Raw genomic sequence first — 20,548 nt, 5'->3', positions numbered from 1 at the left:
AACGTTCTGGCAGGGATTAGCCGGTAAAATCATGGATGAACTGGCTGGACATGATCTTCCTTCTACCCTGGATGCCCTGATTGTTCTGGCGACAAGCATTGACATGAGGTTCTGAGATCGTTCCCAAGGGGTTCTCAGAGAGAGGAAGGTCCTACAGACTGGCCCCTAATTTTCAAAGACCGCTGCTACCTTGTTCTGCTGTCGTACCTGAAGAATCTATGCAAGTGAACAGAATCAGACTGTCTGACCAAGAGCGGCAGCACAGACGTTCTGTTAACCTATGTATGTCCTGTGACTGCAAGGGTAATTTTGTGCGCCAATATCCCCAGAAACTGAGAAAATCCTGCACCTATGGTTGATAGAGACCCTAAGTGGACCGATGCCTTCTGCAAAATGCTTTCCTAAACTCTCTCTTCCTGTAACAATCTCCTGAGGTGATGAATCACACTCTGTTTCCGCTTTTCAGGACTCTGGAGCGGCTGCGAACTTCATTCATCAGGCCTTAGTAAAACGTCTCCACTTGCCTACGACTCCTTTTGGAGAAACGCCTAGCGGTAGCTTCTGTGAATGGTCAACCATTGCCAGATCCAATTCTCTCCACCACAGAATCTTTCAGGTTACAAGTGAGTGTTATACACATGGAACAAATAGCCTTAGGCAGAACATAGAAGGCTATTAACCCAATCCTGCTGGGACCACCTTTCGCCAACACGCTACTGTCCTCGACTGGAATTCCGGAGATATTCTTCAGTGGGGATCCCGATATCTACACCACAGACTGCCGCAAATTCATCCTGTTCAATCTCTGGTGCCTCAGTCACTCCTAGAACTGCCTCCACAGTATGCCTGTTATGAAGATGTCTTCAGCAAAAAGGAGGCGGAGGTCCGTCCTTACGACTGTGCGATTGTTGCTTCCTGAGACTTCACCTCCTCGTGGACGAGTTTCTCCTCTCTCTCTCTCACTTGAATAGGAGTAGAGCTGCAGTACTGCAGCTCGGCCGCTATTCTGTGGCCGGAGCCAACTGCTTCCGGCATGTACGTCTGGTCCACGGAGGCACCGGACAAGCTGATTTGGTCCGGGTGTACAGATCATGTCCTGATCACCTATCCGGTGGATAGGTCATCAGTTGTCCGTATGTGGAAAACCCCTTTTTAAGGTCTGGTTATGTTAAAAAGAAAATATTTGCCTGAAAATTCCCTCCTACAAATTCGCTCCAAGATTTCTTGGTCTTGCAACAGATCAATCCGGTGTCACACAAGCTATGTCTACCTCCTACTCTTAAGGTTCGCAATTCCTTTCATGTGTCTGTCCTGAAGCCTGTGGTCCTCAACCGGTACAGTAAGTCTCCGGGCTCTACAACTATTCAAGCAGTTCTTCAGATATCTTTGAGGTCAGGGAGATTCTGGACTACAAGAAAGTAGGAGGGAAGACATTTTATCTAGTGGATTAGAAGGGTTTTTGTCCTGAGAGGTCTTGGGTGCCTGAAGAAAATGTAGATACTTCAGCTCTCAAGAAGTTTCTTCTACGCTTTCAACTTTAGAAGAGGGGGCGTAAGGTGGGGTACTGGGATGCCTGCGGTTGCTGACTGTCGGCATTCGCCTTTTACCGGCTGCCCCAACCGCTGGACTCTGGATCTCTGCCGGCGTCTACTTTCCTAGGGACACTGGCGCGCTCTTCTCTCTCCAGCCTGCGCCCCTAGGGTGTGCGCTCGTCGACGGTCTTAAAGAGCCAGCACGTGCAACAGAAATATTGCTCCCAACCTATCCAAGCACACCCTGGACTTTATACGGAACTCTCCCCACTTCAACAGTGCATGAGCAATGTTGTTGCTCCGAATCCGCCACAATAATTGCTAGTCTGAAAACCAACAAAAAAAACTTTTAAATAAAAATGCCAATACTTACCCCTTGGCGCTTGTCAAAGTGACACGTTCCTGTGTTCTGAGTGCAGCTCGGCCTCCTAGGTTGACGTTTCATCCCATGTGACTACTACAGCGGTCACATGGGTTGTAGCGTCGTCATCACTTTTTTCCGCAGCGGAGATTCCAGCCGAAAATATGCACCACAGTTTGGTGCAGTTTTCCATCTGGAATTCCCTGTGGGTTTTAGGTCGGATACGTGGTGTACTTTTACACAGCGTATCCGACTCGTGGGGAACATACCCTTCGTGTCAATCCTCCTAGTGGCAACAGCATATACCCACGGTCTGTGTCGCCCAATGAACTAGACGATAAAAGGATTTTACAGGGAGTACTCAAAATAGTTTTCACAGCATCATATATCTGCTGTATAATATACAGTGCATATGTATAGTTCATTGATTCAGTTTAACATCTGTTGCCTTCCTATTTGTGAGGACTCTGTAATTATTATTTGTAAAGTAGACACGTTATGATAGGTAAATTATGCTAAGCTGTTTATTTTCTTCACAGACCACTAGTAGATGAGCCACGACATGTTAAGGTACAGAAAGGAGCTGAACCCCTAGGAATTTCAATCCGTGGTGGAGAGAGTGGGGGCATCTTTGTCTCTAAAGTGATGGCTGGAAGCATTGCTCAGCAAGCTGGGCTTGAATATGGAGACCAGCTACTAGAGGTAATACATCAGTCTTTTGCTTTTAAGTTTGCAATGTGTTAAGGTGTTAAGAGTTTGTACGGAGCGGGTTTACGGACTGAGCGTGCGCCATACTGAGTGGATGACTGCTGAAGTTACAGCCGACACCTCACTGCAATGGGCGAAATCAAGGATAACGTTGATTCCACCCATTTAACCCCTTAGATGCTGCGGTCAATAGTCAGAGGCAGGACTTAATAGGAACCTGTCAAAATTACGATATACTGCAATAAATTTTTAGGATGGAATAGCCTCAGAAAAACTTATAACATGTGGTAACCTTTTTTGTTTTTAACATGGGAGCCTATGGGTTATCTGATGTCAGGAGCTTCCCAATGCCAGTGTCCACGGGAAGAGCATCGGAAGCGCTCTGCCTGACGACTTTGGCTCAGGGGAAGTTTCTGACATCACTGTCCATATATGGTTAACGACGTCAGGGGCTTATCCAGGGTCGGAGTCCCCGGCCAGAGCACTTCTGATACTCTGGCCAGGAACATTGTAGCTCCTGACATCACTGTCCATATATTCACAGTGATGTAAGGGGCTTCTCCATACCGCTTCCGAAACTCTATTCGAAGGCTCCTGACATTACTGTCTATCTATGGGCAATAACATCAAGGGCTTTCCTAGGGCCAGAGTCCCCGGCCAGAGCACTAGCGATTCTCTGGCTGGGAACTCCGGACTTGTAGCTCCTATATATGGACAGTGACGTCAGGAGCTTCCCCTTGCTTCTGGAAGCACACTTCTTGGGGCGCTCGGGTGACATATCCTACTGTCTGCCTACACAGGGGGGTATGTTTTTGCCTTCTTTCGTAAGCATATGTCGGGAGTCCTCCTGACGTATACTCCCGATGGAATGCAAAAACGCGATGTAAAGGGGTAATTTTATTTACAGGTGTATTACAATTTCAGCAAATAAATGTTATTATTTGCGTAGTGAAAAGTTATTTAATTTCCCAGTATACTTTTCTGCATCAATTCCTCACGGTTTTTAGGATCTTTCTTTGCAGTCATTTAGTAGGAACATTTATGATTTACTTGCAGCGGATTGAAAATTTGTCCTCGTCATGCAATAGACTGAAAGGTGTAGTTCAATGAAGTGCACTGAGTTTCCATTTAGTCTCAGCATTATGGTTTGAAAAATTAAGACCTAAAAACCCACAGTGTGCATTTTTACGTTAATCTTTGTACGGTTTCCTGCAGTTTAATGGTATAAATTTGAGAAATGCCACAGAGCAGCAAGCACGGCTTATCATCGGACAGCAGTGTGATACCATTACCATCCTGGCCCAGTACAACCCTCACATGTGCCAGCCACTTCATTCACGATCCAGGTATATTATGATATCGTGTTTTGTAGTTTATTACCACAATCCTTATCATTTGCTACGTCTACTTATTTTCGTGGTCTCTTTCTTTGTTCATGGTTTTGCCCCGCAGTGGGGCTGCAACACCTGACAATCATTCCGTCATCGACACTGTGAGTGAACAAGATGAGGGGACCATGAGTCCGACTTCAAAAGAAACCACGCCGAGTACGAGCCCTCGCAGCTCACTTAGGTAATCTTTTGTATCTCTGACTTTCTTTCCTCACAATGTATGAAACGTTAACTCACTTGTATGTCTTTTCCCAGGACTCCAGTGGATGGCATAAAGAAACTTTCAGAGATCCGCACAGTCACTTTCTCTAAATCTCCTGTGGAGCTGGGAATGCAGATCTGTGGAGGGAACCTACATGGGATATATGTATCGGATTTGGAGGAGGGTAATGCACCTGGTGGACTGGAGGGGCTGCTGACTGGAGACTTCATTGTAGATGTAAGTGGGATGCACATAGTGGCTCCTAAGGTAGATTTTTTTTGTTGTCATTTTGTGATGCTCTCAGGATTTCATGATGCTGGACAATGGTTTCTGTAAGATCCAATCCACTCAGATTTTCTTTCAACAAGTATCTATCATCAGAAAACTTAAAGAGGCTCTGTCACCACATTATAAGTGCCCTATATTGTACATGATGTGATCGGCGCTGTAATGTAGATTACAGCAGCGTTTTTTATTTAGAAAAACGATAATTTTTGATGAAGTTATGACCTATATTAGCTTTATGCTAATGAGTTTCTCAATGGACAACTGGGCATGTTTTACTATATGGCCAAGTGGGCGTTGTGGAGAGAAATGTATGACGCTGACCAATCAGTGACCAATCAGCGTCATACGCTTCTCCCCATTCATTTACACAGCACATAGCAATATAGCTATATCGCTATGAGCAGCCACATAAACACACTATAACGTTACTGCAGTTACTGACAGTGAGTATACATTACCTCCAGCCAGGACGTGATGTGTATTCAGAATCCTGATACTTTTCTGCACTTCCCTGTGATTTACAGCATAGAAGCGTAGTCTCGCGAGAGTACGCTGTAAACTGTCATTTGCAGCGAGATCTCGCTGTGCTGTAGTCTCACACAGACGCTACAGAAGTGGTTAGGATTCTGAATAGACGTGACGTCCTGGCTGGAGGTAATGTATATTCACTGTCAGGACACTGCAGTAATGTTATAGTGTGTGTATGAGGCTGCAGATAGCGATATCGCTATGTGCTGTCTAAATGAATGGGGAGGAGTGTATGACGCTGATTAGTCACTGATTGGTCAGCGTCGTACACTTCTCTCCACAACACCCACTTGGTCATATAGTAAAACACGCCCAGTTGGTCCATTGAGATACTCATTAGCATAAAGCTAATATAGGTCATAACTCCGTAAAAAATGATCGTTTTTCTAAATAAAAAACACTGCTGTAATCTACATTACAGCGCCGATCACATTATGTACAAGATAGGGCACTTATAATGTGGTGACAAAGCTTCTTTAACATGAGATGAATCCAGTTTTTCAAAGCTTATGAATGTCTTGAATCCTGTATTAGTACAATTCACCGTGCTTGAGATTTATTTATTTTTTGTCTTTTTTTTTATTTTATATATATATATATATATATATATATATATATATATATATATATATATAAAAAACCAGATGTATTTAGGAGTTGTGTTTGTTAGCTGCTTGTATCACTGCTTAGCATTTATCATAATATTTTCTATCATTTCTTTTTTATGTTCTGTTCCATATTTTTTCCAGCTCTCTAATCTTTCTTTTTAATGTTTCACTCTTTAGTATGGCTCTGTTGATATGAGAAACAAAACCGCAGAGGAAGCCTACCTAGAGATGCTAAAACCGACAGAAAATGTTAAGTTGAAGGTGCAGCAAAGAGAGGATGAGTTCAACAAAATCAAAGACCAGCCTGGGGATGGCTTTTACGTACGGTTCGTATTTTTTATAAGCCTAATAGGGTTTTTCAGGGCTCCTATCAATGTTGCATTGGTGGGGACCCAACCTCTGGACCTCTGCTAATCAGCACAATGAAGGCGCGCACACAGACACTACAGCTTGTCCAGCTCAGTCTGATTCAGTATCTTCACAGCAATCTGTGTTGAGTCTGTATATAAGGCCATGTACAAGCCACTGTACTGTACATTTAGATTTTGCTCAGAGTACCATTGCTCACTCCCAATTTTTCATTTACTTGGTTTCCACTCAGGCCCAATTTGGTTCTAAGTGCAGCCTTAAAGTGTATACAGTCAGTACATAACTCTTTGGACACACAAGGTAAATGAAACTTTTGGGAATGTGTTTCACTTTAAATACAAAACACTGTTTTAAGAATAAATCCCTTTCATGTATCATGGCGAGAAACTCTCCAACGCAAACAGAAATCCTCTGATGAATCGATTGAGGCGCAGTGGAGATTCGTTACTTAGCTGGCCATGCTTATTGTCCTATTGACTGCTGCTTATGGTCAGATCCAAAGAAGTGAGATCACGTCAGTAGCCCTTTATCCCGGCTGTCCCAAGTGAAGCACCTGTGGAAAAAATGTGAGAGTCACTGTTTATTAAGATACAGCGTGTCACTTGTATGAACATGGGCGTATAGTATTTGAATAGAGAACAGAAATGGCATGATCACGAAATAAACGTGTTTACTTTCAGAGCACTTTATGACCGACAAGTGGAGCACCCTCAGGAGTTGAGTTTTAAGAAGGATGATATACTATATGTGGATGACACACTTCCTCAAGGAACTTTCGGCACATGGATGGGTTGGCAGCTTGATGAGAATGCACAGAAACTGGAGAGGGGTCAAATTCCTAGCAAATATATGTGAGTATGAAAATGTAATATAAACCAGTGTAACCATGTACGTTGCTTTGTATGATAGGATCTAAGCCCTGTTTTTGGCATATTCCAAGGATTACTTTATGTTCTTCTTAAGCTGCTAAAAAAAATATAAATATAGCTAGTCAAATTCTTTCTACGTGGTCCTCTAGTGTAAAATGTGAAATAACATTTTTTTTACCGTTATCTATGACGAGATTTAAACTCTTGGGCTGTATTAGCACGTCCCATTTTTTTTTTGTATCAGGACTCTCAAAAAATTAGCAGTTTCGCAACTACAGGTTTAGGCCCTTTTCACACAGAGTATTTTGACGAGCTTTTTGGAGCCGAAACCACTCCGCAAAAACCGTCCGAAAATGCCTCCCATTGATTTCAATGGGAGGCCGGGGTGGTTTTCTCCCATGAGCGGTAAAACTGCCTCGCGGGAGAAAGAAGGGACATGCCCTATCTTCGCACGTTTACGCCTCTGACCTCCCATTGACATCAATTGGAGGCAGAGAAAGCGTATTTTGCTGTGTTTTTTGCCTGTAGCACTCAATGGGCGCGAGCGAAAACCCCCGCGAAAATTGCGGCAAACTACATGCAGGAAGGACAAAATCTGCCTCAAAATCACAAACTGAATTTTGAGGCAGAATTTTCCTCCTGCAAAAAACTCAGTGTGAACGAGGCCTTAAAGTTACAGAATCAAAACCTGTTTGTCATTTCTGCCAGATTCTAATGAATCCCTAATTCCTGTCCTGATTTCTGTCAGATACATTGTTGTCAGGAAGTTTTTGTGTGGATTCGAATGACCAAATACATCAATGTCCCCACATATACACTCATGACTATTCAAGCCTTGTAGATATGGTTTTATTTGGTATGTTGGATTCACACAAGATCTTCATGACAACACTGCACCTGACACAAATGAGAACAGAATATGTCATGGGAATTTCTCTTCAGGCTTGCAACTTCAGGTGATCATATCTTTTAAAGTACACTAAAAGCCTTTTTAATCTTCTGCTTTGATACATTTCCTTTCAATAACTTTAGAATATCCTATAAAGCAAGGTTTTTAACAAAATTGCTTAGCCACAGTTAAAAATTTGCTTCTTAACCCCTTACATGACCACAATATGTTTTTTTTTTTTTTGAAAGTCCGAGTCGTGCTTTCTGTCACTCAAAGTGCAAAAAAATTGCTCAAAGGATGCGGTCTATCGAAGCTCCTTCTCCTAAAGGAGGGAGGCCCCGTATATATCCATTCCCCGACCCTCTGAACCGTAGGCCCAAAAGATTGAGGATCAATGGTCCTCCTTCGCCGAAGATCAGGAAGACCCAACAACACCCCTAGGCTTCTACCTGGGCTGCCACCCCAGTGTCCACCTAGGAGCCTGTATCTGATTTGCACCTCCTCTCCTCTGAAGAAGAAGGGGGGCCGGGTTGCAGGGGAAAACTGAACCATATGGCCACACATTTTCCCCCTAGACCTCAGGAGGGTACCAAAAGGGGACCGCATCCCAGAAATCCTTGTGATAAACGTGACATACACAACACAGTGAAAAACATAATTAAATAAGTGAATGTGCGCTGTGATACAGCCTGGACATTCGCCAGATATAAAAATCCCTCATTTCCCAGTCAGAAGGCCAGGAAAAGAAAGGTGTGTGCTCAATTAGCGTGAAAGACAAGTGCGTGCAAATGTGGCATCACTCAGTGGGATCCCACCCCCAGTGAGGTCGGGCACCCCAGGGTCACCACTCCTGGGGCACTTAGCAACTCGGACTTTCCAGCTACCCGACCCCTGGCATTGATCGTGTGGTTCTCTGCCCCTCTCCTTGGCGTTCTGTCATCCCTCTACGATGGTCATCACCCCACCGGCAGAGGTAATTCCTAACCTCAGATTAGAGCCCTACTAGACACGATCTCAGCCAAAAGATCAAGGAGCAAGAACCTGGCCAAGAAGCCCCACTCTCACCTTAGTGATCATGGTATCTCCCTTGCCCGGTAAAGTAGATGACCACAATATGTTGATATTGCTGCTGATGCCCCGTGTAGCTGGAATGTAAATATACGTGGTCCATTTTAATGGCAGATTGTGCTGAATATCTCCTTAAGTGACAGGGAGCGAAAATAATCATCTCCCTGTCACAAAACATCCTAAACACAGCGCTTGATGTAATCACTTTGTTTAGCAGTGGGACCCGAATGTAGGAAGCTCAGGCCGTTGCCATGGAAACGTGATGTTGCAAGGACGTCACGGGCCTCCATCACTCACAAGGGGGAGACGAGCATGCTGGAAGGACATGATCTGCGTCCTCCCAGAATTCCTCTGTATGCAGATCACTGCGAATAGTGATCTAATGGCCAGCATTGATTACGATTGTCTGAGATCTGCAGACAGAGGAATGCAGGGATACCACAGATTTTATGTTTCAGCTTCCTCCAACAATAGAAAAAATAATAATAGGAAAACATAGATTAAAGGCAAAAGATAACAATTAAAAAAAAATTAGATTAAAAAAATTTGAATCCCCAATACATCCGCACCGTCAGTGATCATCCTCTGACGCATTTTACATGAACGCATATAATAATGCATCTATATCACAGAATATATGTCATATCAAATCCACACAAATTAGTACTGGTCACTTGTTTTTGGCTCCCTAACGCCACCCTTATCCGGTCTTACACATACAAAACTTCTGTACACAGGTGCTTTGGTGCCCGTTTACAGATGCTGCAGGCGCTAGAAGAAAGCGGAGACCTGTGTTCTTGGTCATTAAAGTGATGATGCAGTTTGTACTTGATATTTTTATGCACAGGAGAGAGTGGGTATGGTCGGATTGTGATAAGCTATTGCATTAGTTCTGAGCTGGACTTCCATGCAAAGAAAAAGTTATAGAAATGACCAAAAAAACGGATGAAATCGCCTCCTATTGATTTCAATGGGAGCCGGAGACAGTTTTTCCCTTGCGAGCGGAAAAAAACGCTCACTGGAAAAAAACAAAACCGACATGCTCTTTCTTCCCTCAGTTCTGTCTCTGACCTCCCATTTAACTCAATGGGAGGCAGAGAAAGCTCCGTTTTTTTGCCCGCGGAGCTCAATGACTACGGCCAAAAAAACGACGCGAGAAGCGCAGCAAAGAGAGTGCAAGCAGGTCAAAATCTGCCTCAAAATTCATGAAGGAATTTTTAAGGCCGATTTTCCTCCCTGCAAAAAACTCTGTGTGAACTATGGCTAAGACAACCTTCATAACACGTGATAAGCGTAGATACATCGGCTCAGCAACAAACTGTCCCTGGATATTACTTTAATGAAAATCAGTTCTGTGAGGTTTGTAACCATTATCCATGGAAGATCTGCCCCAAAATAATAGATTGGACCTGTCACAAAATGTAATCCATGTATGATGGTAACTGTATGACTTTTATTTATACGTATACTATGTTAAACCACTATACAATAATAATATTGCCACATCATACCACCACAGACAGTGTCTGAATAATACAACTAAACTGTTACTAAATTAAAAAAAAAACTATACAAGGACCAATATTACCACTAGGTAGATACCATTCTTACACAGGCACTCTGCAGTGATTAAAGTACAGCTAAATCCAGTGACTCACAGGTGACGTATTTTTCTGATTACATTACATAGTTAGTATGGTTGAAAAAAGACATATGTCAATTATGTTCTAAGAAATTATCTAAGTTTTTTTTAAAGCTATCTACTGCCCCTGCTGTGACGGCTCCTGCGGTGACTATTTCATATATTCACAGTTCTCACAGTAAAGAAGACTTGTCACCTCTGCAGGTAGAACCTTTTTTTCTCCAGACGGAGGGAGCGCCCCCTTGTTTTTTGAGGGGGTTTTACATGGAACAGAATTTCACCATATTTTTACGTGCCATTCATATATTTATATAAGTTAATCATGTCTCCCCTTCGTCGTCTCTTTTCAAGGCTAAATAGGTTTAATTCTTTTAATCTTTCCTCATAACTTAGATTCTCCATGCCCGTTATTAGTTTAGTTGCTTTTCTTTGTGTTTTTTCCAACTCCAGGGCATCCTTTCTATGAACTGGACCCCAGAACTGAACTGCATATTCTAGATGAGGCCTCACTAATGCTTTGTAAAGTGGCAATATTACATACCTGTCCCGCGAGTCCATGCCTCTTATAATTCACAACATTATCTTGCAGGACTTAGAGGCAGCTGATTGACCTTCACTTGTCTTTTCTTCTACATCCAACCTAGACTGTCATGATGACTTCTCTCGACCATGACTCATCTCTGCAGTTTTCTACCAAGACATCTTTGGCACCTCGCTTTTTTCACACAAACGTCCCATTCTAACCGTACCATTTTGCTGCCCCCACCCACATTACTGTACCTGCTGTGTAGTAATGTGCCCCCATATACTGTACTCTAGAAATAATGGTGTCATAACTATAGTTACTCCAAAAATCATAGTGCCAAATAAATAGTGCCCCAGACAGTAAGGCTGGGTTCACACGACCTATTTTCAGGCGTAAACGAGGCGTATTATGCCGAGTTTTATGCCTGAAAATAGGGCTACAATACGTCGGCAACCATCTGCCCATTCATTTGAATGGGTTTGCCGACGTATTGTGCAGACGAACTGTAATTTACGCGTCGTCGTTTGACAGCTGTCAAATGACGACGCGTAAATGGACTGCCTCGGCACAGAAGTGCAGGGCACTTCTTTGCCACGTAATTTGAGCTGTTCTTCATTGAACTCAATGAAGCACAGCTCAAGATTTACGAGCGTCTCAGACGGCTCACAAAATGCGAGGAGGAACATTTACGTGTGAAACGAGGCAGCTGTTAACGGTCTGTCTTTTCACACGTAAATGCCTCTCATCGTGTGAACATACCCTAATAGTACCCCACACAATAATCTACCCCCTTACTGACTCCAACACAGTAATAGTGCCCCTTCACAGTAGTAATGCTTCCTTCTGCCCCTACAAAACAATAGTGCCCCCTTACTGCTCCCTTACAGTAATTAAGCTCCCTTTCTGCTCCTGAACAGTAATAGTGCCCTCCATTTATTAAAAGTACTCCTACTTATTAAGTGTTCCCATAGGGGGTACTTAGTTCCCTCCAGACCGTAATCATGCCCCCCCCTAAATGTCCTACTTAGTCAAAGTGACCTCTACTTACTAAAAGTGCCCTTTAGTGCCCTCCCCCACATAGCAATAGTGCCCCATAACTAAGCGCCACAAAAAAAAGTAATCAAATGAATCCCCCTCTAACTGCCTATAGCGTGCGCTCTCCGCGGCATGGTGCAGACGGTCGCAATTATGTCTCTGCATCTTGCCGACCAGTGGCGAGGTTCCAGTTCTATAAGAGCACCCAGCTGCGCCCTTGCCAGCAAAAACACACCACTGCTAGTAACAATAAATTGCTATTCCCAAGATCACATTGGTGGCTCAGTATGTTCTGTACCTAAAATCACACCCCTAAATATCCCATAACGATTATTGGTTTACCTTTTGTTGCTACTGGACACATCCCTCTGTAGTTCTTCACTAGTAGTGCATGCGCTGTTCATCCTGCCTTTACTCCAATACAATTTCTGTCTATCCCTGCCTTCAGCACACAGGGCTGGGCATTCGCAGAGAAGATGCTGTGTCTCTCTGCTTTATTTCTCTGGCCTGCATCTAGTAAACACTGCTTGGCTCCCCCCTCTGCTCCTTACACTGCGTGACAACAGGGCTCTTACTCCTCACAAACTCAGGGGGCAGACAAAGGGTTAATCTGCTCCTATTAACCTTTCATGTGCACAGACGGAGCTCCGCTTGGCTTAATTGTTCTGCACTTGGTATAGTGACAGAGGCACAAGTTGGTGACATGAACAGTACCTACTGCATGATGCATGTTACAGTGTTTGTAAGTGGCGAGAGAAGTTTCCATTTACAGTGCTGGCCAAATGTTTTCAGGCTGACACAAATTTTGTTTTTCACAAAGTTTGCTGCTTCAGTTTTTGTGGTGGCAATTTTATGAAGAGTGATCAGATGAATTACAATTAATTGCAAAGTCATTCATTGCTATGAAATTAACTTAATCTCCCCATTTCCACTGCATTTCAGCCCTACCACAAAATGACCTGCTAACATCATTTCAGTGATCTTCTTGTTAGCTCAGGGGAAAGTGTTAACGTGGACAAGGTAGCTGATACCACTGATTGAATTATGCTGCTTGAAATCATGGTCTTCTACTGTTAACCATGGTTACCTCCAAGGAAACACGTGCCGTCATCACTGCTTTGTATCAAAAGGGCTTTATAGGCAAGGACATTTCTCCTTGTAAGATTGCCAGATAAATGGTTGATTTAGGGATCATCAAGAACTTCATTTAGAGAGGTTCAATTGCTGTGAAGAAGGCTTCAGGGCACCCAAGAAAGTCCACAAGTGCCGGGACCGTCTCCTAAAGAGGATTCAGCTATGAGAACACCAGTGCAAAGCTTGTTCAGGCATAACAGCCGGCAGGTGTCAGTGCATCTGTACACACCGTGAGACTAAGGCTTTTGGAGACTGGCATGGTGTCAAGAAGGGTAGCAAAGAAACCTCTTCTCTCCAAGGAAAACCTTAAGGACAGACTGTCATTCTGCAGAAAGTACAGGGATTGGACTGCAGAGGACTGAGGTAAAGCTATTTTTTCTGATGAAGCCCCCTCCAGACTTTTCAGGACATCTGGAAGAATGAGAAGTCTTGTGTCATGCCAACAGTAAAGCACCCTGAGACCATTCATTTGTGGGGTTGTTTTTCATCCAAGGTAGTGGGGCTCACTCACAATTAATATCTAAACATCCTCCAAGAACAACTTCTCCCAACAATCCTGGAGCAATTTGGTGATGAACAATGCTTTTTCCAGCATGATGGAGCACCATGTCACAAGGCGAAAGTGATAACGAAGTGGCTTGCTGAACAAAACATTGCAATTTTATTTTTTGTCCCGTTCACGTTTTAAATAATTAAGGGATAACTTTTATTTACAACTTTGTTTTTTACTTATAATATATTAGCATACTCCTGTATGCTAATGCGTTATACTGTGTCACTGTGACACAGGCTGCTGTTACGCTGTAAGAAATAGAGGATACAATGCGCACATAGTGCATGAACCTGTAATATAAAAGGTGAATAAAAACGGTGGTCAATTGTGCTGACCTGATGGTGTTATGCTAGGAGCATAACATCCAATGAAGCGTATCCAAGTGATCACTTGGGTAAACCGTTTCAGCCCAAATTCCGGTCCGAAGATTGATAAAGCTCTGCTGTGTAGATCCAGGAGATGAGAATTTAAAAAAGGAATGTCCGAGGGCTCAGCCGTAATGAAATTTTTGTACAATAAAACAACAGCAATGTGTTTCAAGGCCATACCGGCCCCTTCGTCAGGTTACGTACAAGTGATTACCAATTTCTAAGCCTGCTATATAACCACAGACATTGGGAAATGCTTAGTCGAGATGACTACCGGGTCAGGTTGTAGGTCATACAATCACTTGTATAAGCGAAGTACGGCAATTAAGTATAAAATAGTTATTCATTAAAAAACAAACCATTTTTACAATGATATAGAAGACCATTAAAAAGGATGCTAATAGGTTTAAAAGATAAACATTTTATACGTAATGGTAAAAGAATTGATTTAAAATAAAGAATATAAAACATATATATAAAGTGGAGTGTATTTGAGAGCTATACTTGTTGGCTCAGATTAATATAAAAGATTTGTATACACTTGCATTGTATTTCCCTTTTTATATTCTTTATTTTAATCAATTCTTATGCTACGGAGACTCCGCACTGAGCTTTTAATGCAAATTTGAACTTGGCCTTATGAGTATTTTTATTTAGAAAACCTACATTTATTTGTTTGTTCTACACTTAGATTTTTTTTTTTTTCGTTTACCATAAAAATGGATTACTTGATACACGTGCATAAAATGCTCTTTCAAATCTTGGCATGTCTTGCTTCTAAACCATTCTGTATTATTTATTGACTTTTGTTTGGAAGTGTTCTTTCACATAATTTGGTGTGTTTTATTTTTTAGGATGGAGCAAGAGTTTTCCCGCCGTCTTAGTGTTTCAGAAGTTCGAGACGAAGGTGGTGCGGCAAAAACTCTCTCTGCAGCTGCCAGGCGGTCCTTTTTTCGCAGGAAAAATAAACACAAGCGAAGCGGGTCTCGAGATGGCAAGGAGCTTCAAGGATTAGACACAATCAGCACAGATTCCATCCCTTTCCTTGACGGTAAGGGAAATTTAAGAATCAACCTAAAGTTTAATTATTAGAAAACATGTGATGGCTTGCTTCCCCCTCTAGATGTGCGCACGTGAAAACTACAATGTTTTGTGATTCATTTTTATTATTTTTTAGTAGAATCTATGAACTTGGCATACCAACGAGTGCAGAGGGTAGACTGCACTGCCCCTCGTCCTGTGCTCATTTTAGGACCATTAGTTGATGCTGTGAAGGACATGTTGGTCAAAGACTCCCCAGGAAAGTTCTGCAGATGTCCTCTTGGTAAGATTGTTGTCACATTGCTGTATGCTCTCATGACATATAGTGGTTGTTGTGCATTTAAGGCACATGGTGTCTAGTATGCTAGTTTATGCAGTGGTATAGTTTTTCTTCACCTGGGGCAAAGATTCAATCCCCCCCCATCAAAAACTCACTTTTCCCCATCACCAATTGGCTGTCACAGGGGATCTCTGGTTTCGGCTCGGCATGGCAGAGAGTGCCAACGTTTTACCGCTCTTACAATAAAGAATCCCCGTCTATGATGGTGAAACCTTCTATCGTCCAGATCAGTGGTCCCCAACCAGTGGCTTAGGAGCCACATGTTGCTCGCAACCCCATGCTGTGTGGCTCACTATAGGAACCCGGCTTTGCAACCATATGCTCTTGCTACAATATGAAATCCACATTAACAATATTTCAGACGTATCCAATCCCCAGAAAAGTGATCGTTTGGGTGGTGGAATAACAGTGTGTTAAATTTCAAACTGAAATATTTACTTGGAGTTTCATTATTTTGTGTTTCTCTACGTTTTTTAATATGTTAACAATTTTTACTTAAATGTGGCTCCTGGACATCAATCAAAATTTAATGTGGCTCACAAGGTTTAAAAGGTTGGGGATTGCTGCTTTAGATGTAGAGGATTCCCCCTTGTCATGATTACAGGCCTATGTGTAAAAAATGTATTAGAAAGATCTCTGTACTGTCCATTCATATATTTTTACATTTGTAATTAGATCGCCCCTTAGGGGCCTGTTCACATCAGTGTTGACTTTCCGTTCCGGCATTCTGTCGGAGGTTTCCGTTTGGTGAACCCCGCAACGGAAAGTCAAACTGAAACCACAGCTTCCGTTTCCGTCATCATTGATATCAATGGTGACGGAAACATTGCTAATGGTTTCCGTTCATCACCATTCCGGCAGGTTTACGTTTTTCTGACTGAATCAAGTCGACTGCGCTATTGATTCTGTAGTTGAAACAGAAACCTGACGCTGAACGGAACGGAAAGCCAACGCTGATGTGAACAGGCCCTAAGCCGTCTTTTTTCTAAACTGAATAAGTTTGATCCTTTATTGGTACTGCAATCAACCTATTCCCTTAATTACCTTTGTCGCCCTTTTTTTGCACCTGCTCTTGTTTAGCCATGTCCTTCTTATACACAGGTGGCCAATATTGTACGCAATATTCCATGTGTGGTCTGACTAGTGATTTGTATAGAGGCAAAACGCTGTTCTTGTCATGAGCATTTATGCCTCTTTTGATGTATCCCATGATTTTATTTGCCTTGGCAGCAGCTACTTGGCTCTAGTTGCTAAAGTGAAGTTTACTATCCACCAATTCCCCAAGTCTTTCTCAGTGGCAGTTGTAACCATTGTTTTACCATTTAATGCATTATTGTAGAACTTGTTTCCTGGGCCAAAGTGCATAACTTTACGTTTATCCTTAATTTGCAATTATTCTGCCCACACCTCCAGTTTCACCAAATCCCTCTGCAGTATTATATCATCCTCCGCTGTGATGATTATTCTACAGAGCTTAGTATCATCTGCAAATATTTAAATTTATACAGTACTCTGTATGATGGAAATTAATGGACAGTGACGTCACGGGATCTCTCTAGGAGCGGAAACCCCAGCCAGATCGTCGGCAACGCTCTGCCCAGGAACTCCACTCCTAGAGGGAGCCCCTGATATCACTGTCCATATATGTTTAAAAACGTCAGGGGCTGCCTCTAGGAGCGGATTCCCCGGCCATAGCGCTCTGACCGGGGATTCCGCTCCTAGAGGGAGCGTAGGTGGCGTTATCTACTGGGTCTGGCACTATCTGCAGGGGGAGTTTCGCTATCTGCAGGGGGGATGGTGCTATCTACAGGGAATAGTAGTATCTACTGGGGGGTGGCACTATCTGCAGGGGGTGGCATGATCTACAGGGGATGTGGCGCTATATAAAGAGGGCATGGCACTATCTACATGGGCACTGTGGCACTATATGGGCACTACCTACAGGGGACACTGGTGCTATTTACATGGGCACTGTGTGTGGCACTATGTGGGCACTATACAGTGGGTACTGTGGTACTACTTGCAGGGGTATTGTGGCACTATCTACATGGGCACGCACTGTGGTGTTTTCAGGTGGCTCGGACATAAAACCCTAACAAATACAATTCATCCAGTTTTTTAACAACCATGACAAATAGCGGATAAAAACGGTCAGACGGCCTTTGAAATGGATTCAAATTTTGAGACACACTGATGCAAAATGGCCATGAAAAACTAACAGTTGATCCGTTGTTAATTGCCTTTTTTTCCCACGTTGCGTGAATGTAGCCTTATAGCGCTCTTTACTCTCCCCTCACAGCAATCCAGGCTGATGGAGAGAGAAGAAGACAGAGCTGCAACAGTGTGTGTGTGTGTATATATATATATATATATATATATCTATATACATATAATATAATATAGATCAATATATATATAAAAAAATTACAAAAAAGGTGTTTTTTTTTACATTTTTAGTGATTTTTCTGCTAATAATAATTAAAAACATGGAACTAATTAAACTGATCTAGAAAATGAACCCCTCATAAGTCTTGTAAAGAAACAACAAAGTAAAAATAGTTGCGTATTTTCAAAGTGGTTGCAAAGATATTATTGTTTAAAGAAGTTCATATCAGAAATGGAAAACTGACCTGGACACAGGGGTATCAATGACCTTGGTCATGAAAGGGTTAATAAACATTAAAAAGGAGAGGGCCCATTACTGACCCCTGTTGAACCCCACTGGTAACTGTGACCAACTCTTGAGGAAGTACCATTAACCCCGTAACGACATGTCACGTACATCTACGTGACAGCCGTTAAAGGGGAATATGGAGCGGGCTCACGGGCTGAGCTCGCTCGATACTCAGTGGGTGATTGCAGTGAATCGTCGGCCGTATAACACAGCCATGGGCGGAATCAAATATCACTTTGATTCTTCCCGTTTGACACATTAAATGCAGCGGTCAATCAAATTGTTAGACTCAGAGAGGCGCCCCCTCAAACACGCCATCGCGCCTCCCTGCAACGAGATCGGCCGGTGAAGTCCCCCATGTCTGCCATTTTTGTACTCCTTTGAAGCCTTTGGCAGGGCTTCAAAGGAGAATGCCAAGGTCACGATATACTGCAATACATTAGTATTGCAGTATATCATGCAAGCGATCCAACGATCGCTGGTTCAAGTCCCCTAGGGGAACTAATAAAAAAAAAAACTGTTAAATAAAAGTTTTTTTATAATGTTCCAAAAAAATAAATATTAAAAGTTCATAAAATCCCCTTTTGTCATCTCTCAAAAGTGGTAAAACAAAACATATAAATTAGGTGTTAGGTAAAGCAAGCCCACACATGATTGGTCTCAGGATGCCTTACTGTTGGCATGACACAGGACTCATGGTAGCTTTCACCTTTTGTTCTCCGGACAATCATTTTTCCAGATGTCCCCAACAGTCTGAAGGGGGCTTAATCAGCGAAAATAACTTTACCCCAGACCTCTGCAGTTTATTCCCTGTACTTCATGCAGAATGTCAGTCTGTCCTTGATGTTTTTCTTGGAAAGAAGTGGCTTCTTTGCTTCCCTTCTTGACACCAGGACAGCGTCCAAAAGCCTTCGCCTCATGTTTTTTTGCAGATGCACTGACACCTGCCTGCTGCCATTCCTGAAATAAGCTCTGCACTGGTGTTTAACCGATCCTGTAGCTGAATCCTCTTTAGGAGACGTTCCTGGCACTTGCTGGACCTTCTTCCTGAAGCCTTCTTCAAAGCAATTGAACATCTCTCCATGAAGTTCTTGATGATCTGATAAATGGTTTATTTAGGGGAAATCTTATAAAACGCAATGTTCTTACCTGTATAGCCCTTTTGATGCAAAGCAATTATGACTGCACGTGTTTCCTCGAAGGTAACTATGATTAACAGAAGAAGACCATGATTTCAAACCCCATCCCCCTTTTAGGCCTCGTTTACACGAGCGTGATATACGTCCGTGCGACGCGCGTGCTTTTCACGCGCCTCGCACTGACCTATGTCAGTCTATGGGGCTGTGCAGACAGTCCGTGAGTTTTGCTCAGCGTGAGTGCGCTGAAAAAAACTCACGACGTGTCCTAAATTTGTGCGCTGTTTGCGCATCACGCACCCATTGAAGTCAATTCGCGCAAGAGCAGTAAAAAGTATGAAGGAAAACAGAAAAGCACCACATGCTTTTCTGTTTACAAACATACAAACAGTGTCATAATGATGGCGGCTGCACGAAAATCACGCAGCCACGCATCATACGTTGATGACACACGCAGCTGTTAAGTACCTTTTGCGCAAGCAAAATGCCGCGTTTTTTGCGTGCGCAAAACGCACACGCTCGTGTGAACCAGGCCTCAAAGCAACTAGACTGTTCTTATTCTATCAGCATGATAAAGTGATATCAGCTGCCTTGTCCTTGTTAACACTTTCTCTTGAGCTAACGAGAAGAACACTGAAATTATGTTAGCAGGTCACTTTGTGGCAGGGCTAAAATGCAGTGGTAATTGGGTTTGTGATGAAGTTAATTTTCATCACAAGGAATGACTTTGCATCTAATTGCAATTCATCTGATCACTCTTCATAACAATCTAGAGTTAATGCAAATTGCCACTATAAAAACGTAAGCAGCAAACGTGAAAACCAAAATTTGTGTCTGTCTGAAAACTTTTGGCCAGGACTGTAAAGCCAGTTAGCATTGACAACTAGGTGTTATCATTCCCCTGAAAGTGTCTAATCCGGTAATACCCAGTTGTCAATTAGGCCTGAGCTACACTTTTTATTTAATATAGCAGACTCGGCAGGAGAGGTGTCCGCTCCTCTATAAATCCAATGACTCCCCAGTGTCGTCTTCTCTGATTGTAGACATTCTCTTTCCTTTTCTTCTCCATCTGGCCCAGACCGCCATGACAATTTCTGCAGAGTTTGCTGCTGACACATCTTTGGCTCCTCACTTCTGCAGCCTTTTTCTACAACACAAGTAAATTCAGACCCCTCAATAAATACAGTCCTAGACCCCCTTAACTAATACAGATTCCAGACCAGCACCCCTAAATAAAGACCTGAGACTGCTTAAATTAATACAGACCCCAGACCAGAACCCCTGAA

General features: G+C 42.8%; 1 protein-coding gene across 7 annotated transcripts in view; it reads left to right on the top strand.

The window, feature by feature from the left end:
• DLG5 (discs large MAGUK scaffold protein 5) overlaps positions 1 to 20,548 on the top strand; it is a 156,946-nt gene that overhangs the window by 121,240 nt on the left and 15,158 nt on the right. For 4 of the 7 annotated variants that reach the window (XM_075841800.1, XM_075841799.1, XM_075841797.1 and 1 more), the window contains 8 exons: positions 2,433 to 2,595; positions 3,817 to 3,947; positions 4,054 to 4,173; positions 4,248 to 4,431; positions 5,796 to 5,944; positions 6,668 to 6,838; positions 14,926 to 15,122; positions 15,249 to 15,395. In XM_075841800.1, coding sequence (XP_075697915.1) covers positions 2,433 to 2,595; positions 3,817 to 3,947; positions 4,054 to 4,173; positions 4,248 to 4,431; positions 5,796 to 5,944; positions 6,668 to 6,838; positions 14,926 to 15,122; positions 15,249 to 15,395 — 1,262 coding nt within the window. The remainder of the gene's footprint in view (positions 1 to 2,432; positions 2,596 to 3,816; positions 3,948 to 4,053; positions 4,174 to 4,247; positions 4,432 to 5,795; positions 5,945 to 6,667; positions 6,839 to 14,925; positions 15,123 to 15,248; positions 15,396 to 20,548) is intronic. The other 3 variants (XM_075841801.1, XM_075841798.1, XM_075841796.1) reach the window with 1 other exon arrangement.

This window comes from Rhinoderma darwinii, chromosome 11 (genome assembly GCF_050947455.1).
Source record: "Rhinoderma darwinii isolate aRhiDar2 chromosome 11, aRhiDar2.hap1, whole genome shotgun sequence".
NCBI classification, from domain to species: Eukaryota; Metazoa; Chordata; class Amphibia; order Anura; family Rhinodermatidae; genus Rhinoderma; species Rhinoderma darwinii.
The sequence above is the reverse complement of the archived record's forward strand: the minus strand, read 5'-3'. Positions and strand labels throughout refer to the sequence as shown.